General features: G+C 43.3%; 1 protein-coding gene across 1 annotated transcript in view; it reads right to left on the bottom strand.

The window, feature by feature from the left end:
- Positions 1-1851: 1851 nt before the first annotated feature.
- Positions 1852-20366, bottom strand: part of PPM1H (protein phosphatase, Mg2+/Mn2+ dependent 1H) — a gene marked incomplete at its 5' end in the record, with an annotated part of 260313 nt that continues 241798 nt past the window's right edge. Inside the window, one exon of the mRNA XM_029955458.1 lies at positions 1852-6486. Within this exon, the coding sequence (XP_029811318.1) occupies positions 6339-6486 (148 nt within the window). The remainder of the gene's footprint in view (positions 6487-20366) is intronic.

The following is a 20366-nucleotide window of genomic DNA, read 5'->3' as shown; positions in this document are numbered from 1 at the left end:
TCCCTGATTTCAAACTATAATACAAACCTATTGTAATCAAAACAGGATAGTATTTACATAAAAACAGACATACAGATTAAGGGAACAGAATAGAGAACCCTGAAATAAACCCTGCACATACATAGTCAATTATTTTATGGCAAAGGAGCCAAGGATATACAAAGGGGAAAGGACAGTCTCTTCAAAAAAAAAAAATGGTGCTGGGAAAACTGGACAGCTACATGCAAAAGAATGAAACTAGACTATGTATACCATACACAAAAATTAAAGTGGATTAAAGACTTGAATGTAAGCTGAAACCATAAAACTGCTACAAGAAAACATACGCAGTAAACTTGATATGGGTCTTGGCAATGTTTTTTGTTTTGTTTTTACCTGAAACCAAAAGCAAAGGCATCCACAGCAAAAATAAACAAGTGTAATTACATCAAACTGAAAAGCTTTAAACAGCAAAGGAAACCATCAACAAAATGAAAAAGCAGCCTACTGAATGGGAGAAAATATTTGCGAATCATTTATCTGATAAGAGGGTAATATCCAAAATATATAAAGAACTCCTACAATTCAATAAAAAGCCTAAGCAACCAATTAACAAAATAGGCAGATGATCTGAATAGGCATTTTTCCAAAGAAGACCTACAGATGGCCAACAGACACATGAAAAAAATCAAAACTGTAAGATACCACCTCACGCTTGTTAGAATGGTTATTACAAAAAAGAGAAGAAAAGGGGAGAAGCACTGGGTGTTATATGGAAACCAATTTGACAATAAACTATTATAAAAAAAAAAGACAAGAAATAACAAGTGTTGGCAAAGACATGGTGAAAAGGAGACACTGTGCGCTGTTGGGGATTGTAAATTGCCACAGCCACTATGGAAAACAGTATGGAGGTTCATCACAAAATTAAAAATAGATCTACCATATGATCCAGCAATTCCACTTCTGGGTATTTATCCAAAGAAAATGAAAACACTAACTCAAAAAGATATATGCACCCCTATGATGACTGCAACATTATTTATAATATTCAAGATATGGAAAAACCGAAGTCTCCATCAATGAATGAAAAGGTAAGGAAAACACACACAGAATATTATTCAGTCATAATAATTCAATATTGCCATCTGTAACAACATGGATGGACCTTAAGGACATTATGATAAGTGAAATAAGAGAAAGGTAAATACCATATGATCTCAGTTATATGCGCGGAATCTAAAAAATAAATAAATAAAAATTAACAAAAAAAAATTCAGAGGCAGAGAGAACAGATGGGTAGTTGGAATTGGCAGGCGGTGAGGAGTGGGAGAAATGAGTGATGAGGGTCAAAAGATACAAACTTGGCAGTTATAAGTCATGGAGATGTAATATACATCATGGTGACTATCAATGATACTGCACTGCATATTTGAAAATCTGAGTGCAAAGTTCTTATCACAAAAAAACATTATGAATGTGATGGATGTTAATCAGATTTTTTGTGATGATTATGTTGCAATATTATATATATATATATATATAGAGAGAGAGAGAGAGAGAGAGAATCATTATTTTGAACACTGAAAACTAACATAATGTTGTATATCGATTATACCTCAATAAAAAAAAAAAGAATACCTCTCGGGAGTAGTGTCCAAGGTGCTTCTTCTAGATTGTTGAAATACAGAGCCTTTACGGCTACTCCTGTGAAGATTTAGGGTGTTGGCATCCATTCCCTCTGATTTTCTTTGGAGTCTGTTCACAGTTCGAAACTTCACATGAGGTCATGACACTCCTCATTCCATTACCTGATATGAAGAAACTTCATAGCGAATTAAAAGAAGTGACACAAAACCTTTTCTAAAGGTGTCCTATATACATATATATAATACTTTATTTTAAAATGTCATTGAGCATATACATTTCTTTAACTTTTTCCAGGGAACATTGCACCTAAGTTTCAAAACACACAAAATAGATCCCCTTGTACTAAACAGTGTTCATTTTGGGGGTTACAAAAGTCAAGGTTTCACAATCACAAAGCATAAAGGTACTTGGTTCTGAAACCATTTTCAAGCAGATTCCTCTCATTCACTGTACATACGATATTTTTGGAAACCCAGATCTTAATACATTTCTTACAAGTGATCTCCACTGTGGGCCTCCCTGGGTCTCCAGAAGAAACAAAGAAAATGGAGGCAAAACAGTAATGGAGAATAACCTCAGGATTCCCCAAACACAGAATACTATGGAAGATTGAAAGATTGGGGGACACAAGGCTTTCCTTCAAGTACATCACAGTAGAAAACAACAGCACATTTTACAGCCTCATTTATTTGGTCACTGTCTCTACCTGGTTGCTATGTGAACAGAACTTCATCTAAGACGCAATTAAGGAACAATTAAAGCTATTTACATGAAACATCATGGATGAGAAAGAGCAGTAGTCTGCGGAAGGGCACTCAGCTCTCTCTCACGAAGAGCTGCCTCGGTGCTCACATGAGAGGCAAGTCGGCTGCTCAGGGAGTGTCCTTTGAAACATCCCAGTGTGCACACAGACGCCGTATCACCCAACAGAACCGAAGTTTGTTCAGCACGGTGGGCCACAGCATGCAGACTCCCAACATTTCTCTGTGATCGTAAAGCCCTCAAAAACCCAAGTTCCTAACATAAAATTCTGTCCTGTGGCCAGATACAGTTTACTCTTTTCTTCTATCTGGTAAATTTTAGGGTCAGCCTGGTTGTTCTTTGCATAGACAATAACTCTCACTGCTTTCTTCAAGTGTCCCTGAAGCAGTAATTTACTGAAAATAGAATGTCATAAAAGCTTAACATATTCCCTCTGAGAGTGTGAGGCTGCTGGGTCACTTAAGGGAAGGTTAGATCCTCAGACTATGGTGGAAAGAAACCACTGGCCATTCTTGGCCTTGTTTAAAAAAAAAAAAGATTGGCAGATGAGGAAGGAGGTGCAGTCAAGAGGAGAGTCAGAATTTTCAAGATGTGGGAGTCTTTTTCCAAGTGTTTCCATGCTAGTGCTCAGGATAAACAAAACCCTGTCCTGAATGGCCAAGATCCGAGGCCAAATGCAGGTACCAGGACGCCCATCCCCGGCCACCAATATCTACCTCCGACTGTAGTTGTTCACGAGAAGTAAATGGATACTCTGGAGTAAGAAAAAGGTGAGCACAGAGCCCCATAGAGGCGAAGCTGTTAGAATTTAAAAACATCCCCAATTCCTCAAAGCTGTATACTATGGAAAGTAACTGAAATGGCCACTTTCTGTGGCTTCGTCCTAGTACACAACTGAGTACCTGGCCTCGCCCAGTTTTCACCCCTCCCTTCCCACCCGGAGAACCGAAGTTAGGTCAGCACAACCACGGCAGAACACAGTCCGTCTCTGACTGCAGGTGTCCTGAGAACAAAGGTCTGGCTGTTGCCTGGTAAAATGCCAGAGGGCGTGGATGGAGGGTGAGTTTGTTCTCTTCCAGGAAAACACCATCCCCAAATATTCCGAAGAGCAGGGTCCAGCCCAACAAAGAGATTTGGGACTCAAAGAGCCTTTCATTAGAGGAAGTGGTCACACACACCCCACGGCAACCATAAAGACTTGACTAGGAAATCCAAAGCTTTTTATTAAACAAGATTTCCTCTGAGGCTATTAGGACAAGCAGATTTGGCTGGAAGTCAGAAACACAAGATTTCAGAACCGCTTGTAAATATGTTCTTCAGAATCTTGAGTGTGCTGCCTTTTGGCCTTTCCAGGAATGCTCCAAGGGCCGGCCCGTTATGCAGACACTGTTAGTTACTGCTGTGGGATGGGATGGCATGGGGCCTGGGTGAAAAATAAGGCCAAACGGAGTAAGCTCAATTCACAGAGCAATATCAGCGCTGGGCAGATCTGCTATGGGCATTAACAAATCACGTTTTCCACATATGATTTATTCACCTCATTTGTAATTCTCCTCCCATCCCCCAAACAGAAACAGGGCTTCAGCCTTTTACGGAGATCTTTCCACCAAGGAGGCTTATGAAAAGAATTCCTGGATACCTTTCTACCTAAAACCAGCAGGACTAAGTGCTCAAGACTTCAGGATAAATTGAAAAGTTGGGGGTGGGAGGGTTCTAGAATTTTTCCTGAGACATTTCTTGGCAGTAAATGATTTGGTGAATTGAATAGAAAGCTATCTTGACATCTACACCCAAAGCTAGACCTGGTGGCTCCAATAAACCTAGGAAAGCTAAAGGTAGGACCAGCAAAAAGCCCAGGAGAGAAAACAGATGAAAGGCAATGTGAACATGAGAAAGAGGTGACTGCTTGTGAGGGCAGCTTCCCAAAGAAGGCCTTTCAGAGTCCACAAAAAACTCTGTTTCCAGTTTGTACGAGACTTTGAGTCAGGGCCAGAAGAGAACGTGGATGACACTGCTGTAGGGAACCTGCGTGTTGTCTCACAGCATCGCATTCTGCCAGAGAAGCAGATGGTTTACCACCAGCATGTCCCCACAGAGACATCTGGGGTAGCTAAGATCCACTGGAGGAGGAGGGAGGCTGTCAGATGAAGATGACCCCCTGACAAGGTAGTAATCCGATTCTCCCTGGGCAGCATTTTGGCGAACAGCTGGTGGGTGAATTCCTGTAGTCTCTCACCTGCCAGACAGGGCATCCTTTCCACGTGGTGGAATGAGTTCATTCCTGAGTAGAGAGGCTCTAGGCCTTGCCTAATAAAATATCTACAGCTCCAGGAAGGTGATTATCCTGGAGGAAAGGTTCCTGTCCTGTCCTCGGGGGAAGGGATTCACAACCATGTGAACCTGAAGTGGCTCTCCAGCAGTTTGGGGAATCACATCAATGACGTTTTTCTTTATAGGGTGGCAAGGATGTCTTAATGACACAGAACTGTCGAGATGGTGATAATACCACAGGAGGTGTGCAAGAAGACTCAGTAATGGGATGTCGCTCTCCAGGGTCCCTCCGTGCGGAGCAGTAGTCTGCCTAAGAAAGCAGTGAGTTCTAAAAACTCGACTTTGTGATTCCTCCCAGCAGGGAAGCAACAGGTAGATCTGTTGGCTACTGCTTGTTCAACTCTTGTGAGGAACGCTCTGCAGTGGATCAACAGTGGGAACAGGGGCCTCAGCTGCTGGGATGTGACTCCAAGGAGAAGGAATGGGGCACATAGCATGAGGATGGCCAGTCAACTCAATTCAAATTCACTGTTAGCAAATGGCTATTCTGAGCGGGTCTTGCCCAAAGACGAGGGGGAAGCACGGATACGTACTGCTGTGCAGCGGCCTTGCGGACAGTCGTCGTCCACAGAGCCTGGATCCAAAATGGAGGAATGGTCATCACACGAGGTATGGTGAACTGACCGATACGTGGAGCTCCCTGTATGGCTCTCTTAAACACTGCTTTACATGTGTCCCTGGGGCACAGGTGGGGAGGGCCAACCATCCCAGAAATGAAAACCTAGATTCTCGGAGACATCTCTAGCCACAAGTGGGGGACCCTTGAAAACAACAGAGAAACTCCCATTTAAAGAAATACCCATTATTTTCATGAAAACACACTGATTTGGTGAGAAAATGCGACTCGGGAACAAACTGTTACACAACAAAGACAGTGCTCTGTTGGCCAGGGCACTGCTCCAGAAGGCTGCCTGGGTGGTGTGGGCGACGGGATAGGGGGACAGCCTGGGCTGGACTCTGACACACAGATTCCTCAGCACGGAGCTGGAAAGTCCCAGGCCTGTTTCATGGAAGGGAAACAATTAAGATTCAAGGAATATCAAACAGAAAAAAAAAACCCTGCTTCGCCCCACCATAACCAGGAAAGACTAAAGAGAGAGACAGAGAGACACACACACACAGACAGCATTCCCTGAAATAAATCTCAGGCTTACTAGAAGGTGGGTGCTTACACTTTCTGAGACCTGATCCCCAGCTTTCCAATGCAGCACATTTAACCCGTAGAGAAGCTGGCAGCTTGATGGGCTGAAGAGTCTCTCCTGCCAGTTACACCTGAAAATGGCTGCCCAGCTACTCCAAATAAATATGACGTGTGTGCCCAAAACTAGGCAGTGGCCACCTAGAAGGCCTATTAAAGGAACCAAAAGAAATGCAATACTCAGTAGCAACCTTTATGTTTTGCTCTTGTTCAGTAACCAGGCCTGTTACTAAAGAGGCAACTGAATTCTAAGGGTCCCCCAGAAGTACAGCCAGTGGCTTTTCGGCAGCAAATCCCCCACCTGGCCTGGGAAGAGGTTGAGTCACCTGGAACTTGGCCAGGGCACTTCCCAGTTCTGCCCTGCCAAGAGGTGTCCCAGTTTTCTCCCCTGCTGTCTTCCCAAACCCCTGGGCCATTTTCATGAAAGTTTATTTCCATGTATTAAAGGAATGACATATACAGAAATGTCGTCTCCTGAGCCCAGTCGGTCATTAGATATCCTCCATCCTCTGTCTTTCAGGACACCGCGGGCACGCATCACCAGGTCCTGAGCTGCCAGTGTGTACCTGTGCAGGGAAAAGCAGGAATGAGACCATCAGTGTGGCATCAGGCAGAGTCTGGAGTCAAGTGAGGCTGGAAAGGAGGCATCACTACAGCTGTATAAACACTTTTGAAACATTCCTAAAGTCTTAAAAAGTCCAGGCCATCTTTTCCAGAAATGTGCAATGCCTAATGTGAGGTTGTTATTTTAGGTGGTAGATAGACAAGGCACCAAATATATTAAATAATCCCCTAAATTGGTTTTGCTGTGGAATCCTCCTCTGAGGTGTTTGATGATGTCAGAGAGTCTTTCAGTTTGGCATGAGTTGATCTTTTAACGTCTGCTCAGGCTCAGAGCTTTGCATGGCAAACTATGTCTAGCTGACAAAGTACATGGGAAACATATGAGCCTTTGTTTTCAGTGTTTATTTTTGGGGCCACATTCATTTTAGGACATAGGACAGTCATTTTCCATTTATGGTAAAAGGTCAATTTTTAAAAATCATTTTTAAAAAGTGAGTTGATTTAAATAAAAACATTAATAGTACATGTAGCAGAGGAATATAATAAAAATGTGAAGGTGTTTTGGGGAAATGATTGATAAACCCTAGTGTGGAACAGTATAGGTATGGCAGGGGAGACCCTGAGAATTTGAAAATAAGATTGTTCAGGGAGATTTAAACTTAAGGAAAAAGAGTGACTATGCTATTAGTTAATGGAAAGTATTAACATCTAAAGACCAGTGTGGAAGGGGATTTTGGTGGGTGTGGGCCTGGGTTGGCCTTCAGGCATTAAAAAACAAGGCATAGTTTTGGCAGGTGTCTATCCAAATAGTGATCAGAGCAAAGGGAGTCTTCGCTGACAGACTTCAAAGAGATTCAGTTCCGCTGGTACGGACCATATTTAGTGTGGATGAATTACTCTCTTAGCCTATGCCGTTAAACATGATTCACCATTAACTCTGATTTCACGTTCACCAAAAAGCCTGATTATGATCTGGCTCCTTGTGTAGGCCTGCCTACAGGGAAAGAACCAGCTAGTCATTGTACTTTGAGAAGATCAGTCAGTTATGTTTCTCCATATAAATGTCAACTGGAATTTCGGTTTCCAGATCAGTCTTGTGAGATTGGTTAGGGTGAGCCCAGCTCTGGCAATGAACCTGTTCTTTGTACGTTGATCAAACCAGTTTCTGAACCTGAAAAGCTAAAAGCTAGACTCTGATAAATCACCAAATAATAAATGTCACCCCATAAGGAAGACTTCTTGGAAGCCAGTCTCTGGACCTTTAACAACAGACCACCCTGATATTACTAGTAGCTTTTCACTACTTTGCAATGTCTCTGCCTTGCCCTCAGGACTGTGATTTTACAGAATTCAGAACACCAAAAGGCTCTTCTGTTTCCTCTGTTAAGATCCCTTATGGATTTACTGAGTCTCTTATTAAAAGAGACTCCCACCTCGTCCATCATTACAATTTTTAAGACTAAGGTCTGTAGCAAATTATCTCAGGATTAAGATTCTAGGACGTAAAGTCTTTCAGACTCAAGTCTTTTTGCAGCCCAGGTAGCAGAGAAAAGTCTAGCATACCCTACAGCTGGCAGAGGAGAGGCTGTTTTAATACAAAATAAATACTTTTCCTTCTGGAGGATGGGTGATAGGTGGGTAGGAGAGACACCTTTTTCTATCTATATTGAGAAGATTATCAGCTTTGAGACAAATCCCTTTTAAAAAAAATATATTTTAGAGGCGCCTGGGTGGCTCAATCGGTTAAGCGTCCGGCTTCGGCTCAAGTCATGATCTTACAGTTTGTGGGTTTGAGCCCCGTGTCGGGCTCTGTGCTGACAGCTAGCTCAGAGCCTGGAGCCTGTTTCAGATTCTGTGTCTCCCTCTCTCTCTGACCCTCCCCTGCTCGTTCTGTCTCTCTGTCTCTCAAAAACAAAAAACAGAAAAAAATTTTATACATGTATATTTTATAGTTTATCTATTCAAAGAGAGAACAAGCATGAGTGGGGGATTGGAAGAGGGGGGGTGAGAAAAGAGAATCTCAAGCAGGCTCCCTTCTGTCAGCATGGAGCCCGATATGGGGCTTGAACTCATGAATTGCGAGATTATAACCTGAGACAAAGTCAGACACTTAACAGACTGAGCCACCCGGGCACCCAAAGACAGAGATCTCTGAAGTTGCACTTGAGGGAAGATGCAGCCAGTTAGCCCTCTCTGAGTGTTCTCCTGTTGAGATCAGGAAATAATCAGAAAGAAGTCCAGAAAGGCCTTTGGCTAAAGAGCCAAATAAATACCCCCAAATCCATATATTGGAGCTTATGCTATATTCAGAAGAGGCTCTCAGATGCTCACCCCAGGTTACTCTTGGTTGTATATTAAATTGTGTATCAGACATGACCACATGGGGAAAGGCTACAAACAAGATCAGAGTGATGTTTACTATCCTGCTGGGTAACCAGGGGCCAAACATTAGCCTTTCCAGAAACCTGGTTGAGTCAATACAGAGTAGATGCACCAGTCAGAGCTGAACACATCAGCTCAAGAGCATGCCAGACATAGAAAATTCTGGCAAGTTATGATAAAAGGTGGCTGACAGGAAAAGAAAGATGCTCAAAGATCTTAAAAAAAAAAAAAGACAGATAAAAGAACCCCCAGTGGCACTCTGTCATTAGTCTAGAGGGAAACACTTCTGGAGGCCTCGGCAGGTCCTGACGCCATGGGGGCAACAACAGAGAGAGCTCAAAACAAGGTTAAATGAAGTCACAGAGAAGTATCCCCATTGGTTAAAGGCCAGAGACCACCCTGATATTGTTATTGCTGGTGACTCTGGGTATTTAAAAAATGGCCAAAATTAGTAATGGTATTTTTAAAAAGCAGCATCAGGTCACCTAGAAAAAGCTGGTTACCCAGGAAACTCATTTCCCCGAGGACTCTAGATAATTAAGGTTTTATTCTTACAAATGGCTATTGCCTATTCCAAGATAACTTCCCTGTAGCCTGAATTTCTCCTTACCATCCATTCTGTCTTCCCTTAGGTGCTGAACTTCTTGAGAGAGAAATCCATTTCTCCTTCTTCAATGTCTTCCCTTTTTCCTCCTTCATCTCTTACTGGTAGGCCCACTACTTTACTAACCTGGACCTAAAGCTTCTTCTCAGGACTTGTTCAGCTCAACCCTTCCCCAGCAGACACTTGCTGAGCATCTTCTTTACCTGTGACGTATCCTGTCTTCCTGAAGTCTCTTTATTTTGGGAGTAGGGGGTGGGGTTTCCATCTCACTACATACTCCAAGTTCTCCTGTGTCTGGGCTTCCATGACACACAGCCAAATTCTTCCCTTTGATGCTCCTGAAGTTTCTTGGTAGGCCCCAATTGAGACTTAAGAAGTCAATAAATGTTAACTTATTTTCACTTCCAAGGTGGGACTTCCCCATCAATCACCCTTAGTTAATGTGATTCTCAGTCTCTTAGGCAAGAAATCATAGTCATTTTCAATGCCATCTCCTCGCCCTGATATTTTTCAATGATAGCATCTACAAAGCAGAGTAGGACTTCTCAACTTTGAATTTTAAAGTATGTTTCGTTAATGGTCCATGGCTAATTAAAATAAAATGTAATCTCAAATGTTATCTGAATTTGTTTATTGTCAAAACGGATACATTGAAGCTTATTTCTGCCATCGCTAACATATACAAAACTTCCTATGTATTTTCTGTTTATTCTTTTTTTCTTCATTCTTGCTTTCTATCAGGTTGGTTGCTTTAACACCTTTTCCCTCCCTCAATGGTTTAGAAGTGGTAGTTTATTTCTATCATTTTAGCAGTTATGCTAAGTTTGTAATATGTAGGTTAATCAGCATTTATATCCTCCTCCAGAAAATAAAGCTGTATTAGAATGCCTTCTTCATCTTCCATGTTGCTGCCTGGTAGTTGAATTTTGTCTTATTTTTAAGTCTCTGTTAGTCATTTTTATCATTTATAATCTACAATTGTATAAATAAACCAACATACTAACTTCTGTGCTTTTTGAAATCCATTCCTTCCTTTTTTGATTTCTTTCTGTTGATATCTATTTTTAGTAAACAGCTGTCCGTAAGGGATACACTCACCCATCTTGGACCACACAGATCTTTATTTTTGCTTTTAATCTTGCATGAAAGCTTTATTGGGTATAGATTTCTAGATTGACCATGATTTTCCCTCAGTTTAGAAATAATATTTATTTTTGAGAAAGTCTGTCTTGTATCATTTCTTTGCAAGTAATGATCTTCTCTTTGGTACCTTTAAGTTTTTACTGTAGTTTTCTTAGGCTGTTATGAAGTTACTCTAAGACAGACAATGAGGATTCCTTTTTACCTATCATGGTTGGAAATGTATTTTACTCCTTCAAATGAGAAGCTATTTCTTTGATTTTGAAAAACTCTCAACTATGAACTTTTTGAATATTGCTTGCCCATTTTTTATATTTTCTCCCATTAGACCTTTTCATTTTACCTTCCAGATTTCCACTTATTTCATGTCTTTTTTCTCTCTCTGTGGGTTTCTTGAAATTCACTAATTCTGCTTTAGCAGTGTACTCTTTAATCCACTCAGTCCAGTTAACCCTTCAACAGCACAGAGGTTAGGGGCACCGACCCCTGCACAGTCAAAAATCCAAGTAGAACTCTTGACTATCCCAAAACTTAACTATTAATAGCCTTTTGTTCCCGGGAAACTTTATTGGTAACATAAACAGTTAACATATATTTTATATGTTGTACTTATTATATTACTGTATTCTTATAATAAAGCTAGAAAAAATATTAAAATCATAAGGAAGAGAAAATATATTTACACTGTCGTGTCAAAAAAATCCACAGATAAGTGGACTCATGAAGTTCAAACCTATGTTATTCAAAGGTCAACTATAGCAACTTTAAATGACATACTTTCACCATTGTGAATTTCCATTTGATTGTTTTCCAAATCTACCTTTTCTTACCTCGTGGTTCTGACTGTACATGTTTAAAGTTTCAACCTGTTCTGTTGGGTTTCCTTTGGGGAGTTAAAGGGAAGACTCCATTGTATCTAGTTATTCTTTTCCTAGTGGGTCTGAAGGTAACATAGAAGTTTCTCTTCATTAGGGTTGTTTGTGCCCTCAGTTACAGAGAGAGTTTTGAATTTGCCTATCCTGGGAGACACTCTGGGTTTTTCTAGCTGTAGAACATATAATTTCTGGGTTTAGGATTCCCATACCACAGGAGTGGTGTGAGGTTTAACTTCACACTTTTCCTGTGTGGTGAGCCTATCCAGCCGTATCCCTCCTCACAGAGCTTCGGTTTCATTGGGTTCTTGCCATCACCACATATCTGTGTGTTGCAGGAAAGGACGGCCCCAACCCGAGCCGGAGGCTTGGGGAGAATGCCTAGGATCACTTCTTCCGACACTGCTGCCAGCAGCTCAGATTCCTCCACATGACTTCTCTTTGCCAGACTTCTCTGGTGAGTGTGGAATCCCCCTCTCAGCAGTTTGTGTGGACAACTGAAGGGGAATGACTGGATGCTGCATTCAGAGACTTCATGGTACAGCTGAACTCCTGGACCAATTTCCTAACATTCCCTTCAGGCTACAGGAGACCCAGTACTGAAATGACGTGAGAAATTTCAGGTAAATTGAGGTGACTTGCAGGACACTTTCCTCATAAATGATCAGCTCAACACAACCCCAGAAACCAGCTCTTGGGAGAAGGTTGTCTGCCCCAACGCCAGTATTCACGCAAGCTGGTGGCGATTTCAGAGCACAGGGACATCCATATTCAAGAGCCAATTTGCCTTGGGCATGAAATCATTTGTAAGTGTTATATCAAAACTGGTAGGAGAAAAAACCAACTTACTCTGGTGGTAAAGAACTGGGTCTCCTCACTCCCGTTTGGTTTTCCTCCAATTTCTACCTGACCAGGGCTGCCTGGTTTGGGGACTCAGAAAGAAACTGCTAAATGAGACAATTTAACAGGAAAGCTCTACAGATGTTGATACTGAGGCTGAACACAGGGGTATACATGTGCCACAGATGGAGTCAGAACATGAAATTTAAGTACAAAATACCCAGGAGGGTAACAAAGAATATGGTGCAGCTGAAGGTGACAGGGAAGTGGAGTCCAGTACACCGGGCCGGGGGCTGTGAGGCAGGCCTGAGCAGCCTGGCGATTCTGGGAGCTGATGCGAAGCAGAGTGCCTTTATTCAGGATGCTCAAGTCCCACCGCAGGAGAGAACTGCTAGAGCAGTTTGCAGGACTCGCTCTCCTCTAAGAAAGAATCTCCCTGGGAGACCAGTTTTGTATTTTGAGAACATGTTTCTTCTCTGGCCGAAGCTTTCAATATTGATCAGCAAAGCTCTGCTCAAAGAAATGGCTGCTGGGGAGGGAGCTGACTTGGCACTCAGCACAGGGCTTGGCTCCCTTGGCTCAGAGGCCCCCTCAGGCTCTGAGGGGGAGGGAGCAGAGAAAGGACAGCAGGGGAGGGAAGAAAACAAAGGAAGGAAGAGTGCTGAACGACTATGGGAAGGCCAGAAGCTCTTTTCACTAACAGGGTGGAAGGAGACCGATAAATCTTCAGTTGTCTCTGTTGTCCTGCCATTTCGGGGGCACTTCTGAGTTCTTTCACCTCTTCAGCAGAGTGCACAAAGGGCTCAGGGTGCGGGTTGTCTAGGGTCCAATCCTGGTTCTCTGCCCCCCTCCGCCCAGATGGGCACTCTGGAGAAATTCCTTAGCCTCTTGGAGCCTCTCTTTTCTTACTTATAAATCTGGAATGATGGTAGTGCAGACCTCAAAGGCTCCTCCAAGGAATGTACGAGATCCTTCCACGAAGCATTCAGCAGTCTTGGCACTTGGTCAGAAGTCAGTAAACGTTAGCTATCATTTTCCTCATTAAACATAAAATGCCTTTCTCTTCCCCCAAGAGATTCACTTTCAGTCATCCACCTCTTACAGAGCCTGCTTCTCACAGAGACCACATTTGAATCAGCACTGGAGTCAAAAATACTGTCCATTTCAGGCCTCAGGCTATAACCGAGCCTTAAAGGCTTTAATAGTTCTAGCTGGGTGGGAACTGCTATTTGCCATTTAGATGGTACAGATCAGGGGCTTACTAGAGGGAGGGTAGGTGGCAGGAACTGGGGGATTAATGGGTTCCCAATATTTGCATATAAAAGGCAGCCTCCATCTGCTGATGCCCAGCAGTAATAGAGTGTGATGGGAACTGGAGGAGGAATCTTCTTTGCATTCTGAGCAGGCCTCTGAAATTTAAGCGGTGGAAAAGCTCTCCTAAGCTTTGGAACATTGGCAGGGATCTATGGTGACTGGGTGGGTGGGGGGTGAGGGGTGGCTTGGAGAGGGCTCCTTATTGTACTTGGAACCAGGCAACTCATCCCGTGGGAGGCATGGCAGGCTCACTGCTGGGAGCTTACCCACATGTGTCCCTTGTCCAGCTCTGAAGTCACTGAAACCACTGGGGACAGCTTCTTGTCCCCTGCCTAGGGGGATCCCACTCAGGCAGACTACACGGACACATTGGAATAATGACAGCTATTGTCCGTGACACGGCCACCGTGTACATCAGGGGTTTAGGTGGCAGCAGGTACAAGGCCACAGCCTGGGGAGAGCTACCCACCCCCGCGGGAGGGGCCTCCTGCACCCCTCTGCCCCGGCATCAGCATCCTGGTTCCATAGGTGGCGGGTGTGTGTTTCAGTTCGCGTCCCAGACAGCAGTATCTCTATGTGAGGCGGAGCAGTAGACCGTTTCCTGCTCACGTCTTCCCCGGCAAGCACTTTAAAATGCCCTGACGTTCCAGCTAAGCAGCCACACAGCTCTGCTCCAGCGGCCACATGCGCAGCGGGGAGGACGGCCCCAGGGGCCTGGCCGCGTGCTGTTCAGAGCCCATTACAGACAAGACCGCGGGCTGACTTCCAAGTTCCCATGGGTCTAAATACACGCAACATTGCAAAAGAAACAAAAATGCAGATTTTATCTAGTCTTCAAACAGCACATCAGGCACTCACAGATTTTTTTCCTAAAACATGTCATTGATATTGGGGGGTAGGGGTGGTAGTGAGGGGAACCCTTCATTTTTGCATTTGAGGCATAGTTTTTCAAAACCATGTGGTGCTGCTAGAAATTAGTTCAGCTAATTCACAGAAGATTTCACAAAAAGAACTGTAGTCTTTTGCCAGAATAAACTTTGTATTATCGAGGAAATACAAACGAGCACTTAATTGCTGCATTAGTATAGTGCTGTCAGTGTTGATGGTGTTTTTGCTACTAACTGCCCACTGATTAATCTCTTCCTCATCCAGGCACACAGATTTGAGTCTTCTGAGAGTGTGGACATGGAGAATAGCCATCTGAAGGCTATCTGAAGGATAGCCATCAAGAAGGCTTCTCTTCTTAAGGAAGTGCTCTGTGGATTCTACATTATATGTGTACTTTCAGATTTAATACCCCCTAATAAGCACCTTGAGTGTCATGGCAGGAAGACTGAGGATCATTAGGTCCAAGTTACAAAGACGAGGTTTCCACAGACAGCTCCTGGGCAATCAAGGGCTGGCAAAGCCTTGCAAAGTTTTGCTTTGGCCTTTAGAATATGACCACATACCATGCTTTCGTGTTTGGTTAACTGTTCTTTGGCTCTGTTTCCTCTTGGCCTTGCCCGTGCCCTTACCCCTCAGCAATGCTGACAGTAGTAAGCATCCCCTTTGAATGTTTACACACTTGCCTCCATTTTGAATATTCTTCACAGGAGACTAACCACTAAACCTTCAGCCTGACAGGGGATAAGTCAATCCTAGATATTTTGCCTCAGAAAAGCCTTTCCAGGCCTTTCTTTGAGCACCCTCTCCAAATTGTGCAGGATGTTTCGGCCTCAAAAGAGAATCCTACTGGTATTATAGAGAACTACAGGGTGTGTAGTGCAAACCCTGTGACTTCCAACCATCCCACTCCAGCGCTAGCTTGGTAGATTCCTGTACACGGCCCGATTCATACCCCATGAAGACTTCCAGAACTGCCAGCCCTGCTCCACTTCAGGGAACACTCAGATCAAAAGAGAAGAAGGGAAGGAAAGATGAGACGGAGGGAGGAAGGAGTCCCACCACATTCCTTCTGACTTGTCCAGGAAGCCTCCTTTTACTGTTCTGGTTCCTTTGTGGAGTCAGTTCAAAACAGCTAAAGGACTTTGTAAGATACCCTGGAGTCAAGAAGATCAAACAGCTTATTTTTACTCCATCTCTGCCCGAGGGTCAGACATTCGCAAGCATATCTTTAATGCCTATCAGCTCTGCCCTCACTCCGGATTGTGGATGGGGAGATGCTATTTTAAATTCCTTGTTGGGAAGACAATGCTGGCACTTTGTTGACAATGGCAGTCACTAAGAAGAAAAGAAAGACAAAGGAGACAACCTGCACGTAGCATTAAAAGCAAAGTCATCCAAAGGCAAACCCCAACGTCCTGCCTGTCACGGGGTTAATGCCTCTGTTGTGCTACATTCTAGACGCAACTGTGTTAACTGAGCAGAACTCAAAGTAAAACAGCCCAATTCAAAACCTCAAATGAAGAAACATTTTGTTGTTCTTCTCACTTGGTATGCTGCCTGCCCGCCCTGGGGGTACACCTTTCCTCTCTCACCTTCCACCTAGCTGTAGGCTGACCTCATTTGGTCATTGTGTCAGGTTCAGCCTGTCCTCCCTTCACCCCAACGATCATATAGACAAAACTTTGATCCTGGGCTGCATTTGGGGAGAAATGAATCCTGGCCAAGGAAGAGCCCACAGAGCCTCTGGAATTAGAAAGTGAGTCTTTCCTCCTCACAGACATGAGAACTTCGGCTAAAACTTATTAGGATGACTTTCACTCATATCTGTACAGCACAGGTGATGAAGACAACTCCCCGGCAAAGCAAACCCCTGCCACGGCTTTTGGGACCGAGACCTCCATGGGCCACACAAGGAAAACACTCACAGGGCATGAGTGTGTCACACGAAAGAGAAGATTTTATACCGCTTCAAAGCCATGAGTGTGAAATAAATCCAGTTTTTCTGATTTCTCGGTATTTGTTAAATTACAAAGGAACACACGGGTAGAACAACAACCCGCATCTCAGTTTTCACCCATCAGATGACAGAGAAGCTATGCTGATTATGGACTGGGATGAACGAGTTACACAAATTCCCCGTCATTATTACGGACTTCCTTTCCTACAACTAATTTTCATATTCATTAATCTTGTGAGTTCATAAGGTCGGCCATAACCTGGCCATTTTACTTGTCACATCTCGTCTGTGGACAGCGTCCCGCACTAAGCCCGGTCAGCCCTCCGGACTGTGTGCTTCCTTGACTGCGCCACGTTCTCCCTCCCTAGCTGCCCCTCGCCCTACATTGCCCGGCTCACACATTTTGTTCTTCAGGTTTAAATTTAGATACCCCTTCCTATGGGGAGCTTTCTTGGGTATCCCTTGCTCCTGGCTAGGCTCCTCTATCACTTATAATGTAAGTCTTTTATGTTTCCACAACCCGCTCCAGACTCTAACCTCCAAGAGGGCAGGGGCCATGTCTGTTTGCTTCATAGATTTCTTTCCTCGTATCTAGCAGGCCTTGGCTAATAAAACAAGTTTCCTACTAATATTTCCCAAAATGAATGAATCTGAATTGGAGTTACCTGGCAGAGGAGAAACCTTTGCCTCTTAGGTCTTAAAAACCAACCAGCATTTTTCTGATCCAGCCTGATATTCTCTTACTAATAAAACTGTGTTCATCTTACAACTTTCCCTTCCACTCCATCTATCTGATACAGGTTCTTTCTTGGGCTTTGCTTTGCCATCTTCCCCGAAAAGCAGACAAAAACATCTTTTTCCTCCCTGCCCTGTTTGTTCCACGGAAATCCATATAAGCCTTGCTTCTGGAGGCAGCAGTTTTTCTGAACCCAGAAGCCTGCTCTGACCTGGCACGCACCTGCCCAGCGACAACACTGTCCATGGGCTACCACTCCCTGGAGGGCAGATTTGTTGCCATGGAGAGCTGTGGGCTGGTAAGCAAAGCCACACCAGCTTGGAGAGATTAGGAAAAAAAAGTGTTTGATGCCTTTGCACTCATACCTGTCAGTTGGCTTTGCAAAGCTTTATAAAAATAATCACAGTAGAGAAAATCAACGAGAATGTTGCTAACAAGCAGGTTACAAAACACAGATTAAAGATAAAAGCTCAACAGGAGAAAAATACATGTAAATTCAAATAAAAGAAGCCAAACAACTGGATACCAAACAAGTCTAAGAAGAGAGAGACAGTCTAGCTTCACTTTTTCCCTAAAGGATGATTTTTTGTTGTGAAATATATGGAACATAGAAAAATAGCATCAAACATAGAATAAACACAACAAACATTACCGCTATATGAGGTCAGTACTATAGGAACCCCCGTTTTACAAATAAGGAATCTGAGGCACTGAGAAGTCAGGAAACTTCCCCACAGTGTAGAAGGGGCAGAACCTGGCTTTGAACTCCAGCAGTCTGACTAGATTCCATGCTAGTAAGCACTAGGCTACACTGCCTGTCATAGTTTATGTACAGATACTTACATACAACATATACACAGTTTCAAAATAACCTGCATAATCACGTACCTGCCACCTAGCTAAAGGACGAGAACATTACTAGGAGCATCTTAGAAGGTCCCTGTGGGCCCGTCCTCAAGCTCATACACTCCCCTGCTGCCCACCACCTCTCCGACCAGAGTAACTATTATCCTGAATTTGGGGTTAATCCTCTTGCTTTTTGTTATAGTCTTATTATCTATATGCCTAAATGATATAGTGTTAGTTTTCTACTTCATGTAAATAAAATCATAATATGTGTATTCATCTGTGACTTGCTTATTAAACTCAACATTATGTTTTAGAGATTCTTCCCTGCTAACGAGCCCAAGTTTGGTTCATTCCCTTTTTCGAGCTGTCCTTAGTTTATCCATCCTATGACTGGACATGTGTGTTGAGTCCAGCTTTTGTAATAAGAACAATTCTGTGGATCTCTTTTCGTAGGACTCAAATTGTAGCAGCACCAGATCACCGGGATGGTCTGCTAAAATACAGACCGCTGCGTCCCACCACTGGAGTTTTATTTGGGAGCTGTGGGGTGGGGCCTGAGAAACGGCATTTGTAACACGTGCTCAGAGGATGCCAATGCCCATGGGAGCCAAGGACCAACGTTCAGAACCACTGCTCCAGGGCACAGACCTAGGAGCAGAACTTCTGAGTCACAGGATATACAAACGTCCAACTTCACCAGGGATGCCAAGGTGTGACCAGTCCTGCCTACAAATTCACAGAACCATCTACAGTTACTCCACGTCTTTACTTTGTACCTCCCAGCTTACTGTAGTGGAGTGTTTTTTGTTTTTGTTTTTGTTTTTCAAGTAGACTTCACGCCCAACACGGAGCATAACACAGGGCTTGAAGTCATGACCATGAGACAAGACCTGAATCTGGACCAAGGGTCAGATGCTTAACTGATTGATCCACCCAGGTGCCTCTGCAGTTGAGTGTTTTTAAAATATATTTTTTGAGGCGCCTGGGTGTCTCAGTCAGTGAACACTGACTCTTGACTTTGGCTCAGGTCACGATCTCACAGTTCATGGGATTGAGTCCCAAGTTAGATTCTGCACTGACAGGGTGGAGCCTGCTTGGGACTTTCCCTCTCTCTCCACCTCTCTCTGCCCCTCTTCTGCTCTCTCTCAAAATAAATAAAATTAAAAATATATATATTTACTGCTCATTAATGTTCTTATGGGTCAATGGGTGTATGGTTCTTGCTCATTTTTCTACTGGGTTGCTGAGCTGTCTGCACTGAGGCCCGATACAGGGCTCGAACCCACAAACACGAGATCATGACCTGAGCTGAAGTTGGACACTTAACTGAATGAGCCTCCTGGGTGCCCCAATTATGTTCAGTTTTTAGAGGAATCACCGTATTGCTTTTTTCATAGCAGCTGTGCCATTTTATATCCTTAACAGTAGAGCACAAGAGTTCCAATTTCATCACATTCTCACCAACACTTGTTATTTTCTGGTTTTTCTTTTTTGTTTTTTTAAATAGCTATCCTAGTGGCTAGGGTGATAGCTCACTGTGGTTTGGGTTTGCACCAATTTACATTCCCATCAATAGCGCAGGAGGGTTTCCTTTTCTCCACATCCTTGCCAAACTTGTTCATCTTTCTGATATTAGCAATTCTGACCGGCAGGAGGTGGTATCTCATTGTGGTTTTGATGTGCATTTCCTTGATTATTAGTGATGTTGAACATCTTTTCATATGTCTGTTGGCCATCTGTAAGTCTTCCTTGGAAAAAGGCTTATTATTCAGGTCCTCTGCTCATTTCTTGTGTTTTTTTCACCTGGGCTGCCGAGTTACACTTTATTGGATATATCAAACACTGCAAAAATTTTCTCCCACTTAGTAGGTTGCCTTCTCATGTTGTTGACAGTTTCCTTCACTGTGCAAAAGCTTTTTAGTTTAATATAGCCCCAATTATTTATCTTTGCTTTTGTTTCCCCCACCTGGGGAAAAACATCCAGAAAAATACTGCTAAGGCCAAGAGTTTATGGCCTAAATTTTCTTTTAGGAGTTTTATCATTTCAGGTCTTTAATCTTTGAGTTTACTTTTGTGTATGGTGTAAGAAAAGTGGTCCAGTTTAATTCTTTTGCATGTAGCTGTCCATTTTTCCCAACATCATTTGTTGAAGAGATTTTCTTATCCCCACTGTATATTCCTGCCTCCTTTGTAGGTTAAGTGACCATTAAAAGGTGGCCTTGTTTCTGGATTCTCTATTCTGTTCCACTGATCTATGTATCTATTTTTGTGCCAGTACAATACTGTTTTGATTGCTGCAG

Source organism: Suricata suricatta, chromosome 10, assembly GCF_006229205.1.
Source record: "Suricata suricatta isolate VVHF042 chromosome 10, meerkat_22Aug2017_6uvM2_HiC, whole genome shotgun sequence".
Taxonomy (NCBI): domain Eukaryota; kingdom Metazoa; phylum Chordata; class Mammalia; order Carnivora; family Herpestidae; genus Suricata; species Suricata suricatta.
The sequence above is the reverse complement of the archived record's forward strand: the minus strand, read 5'-3'. Positions and strand labels throughout refer to the sequence as shown.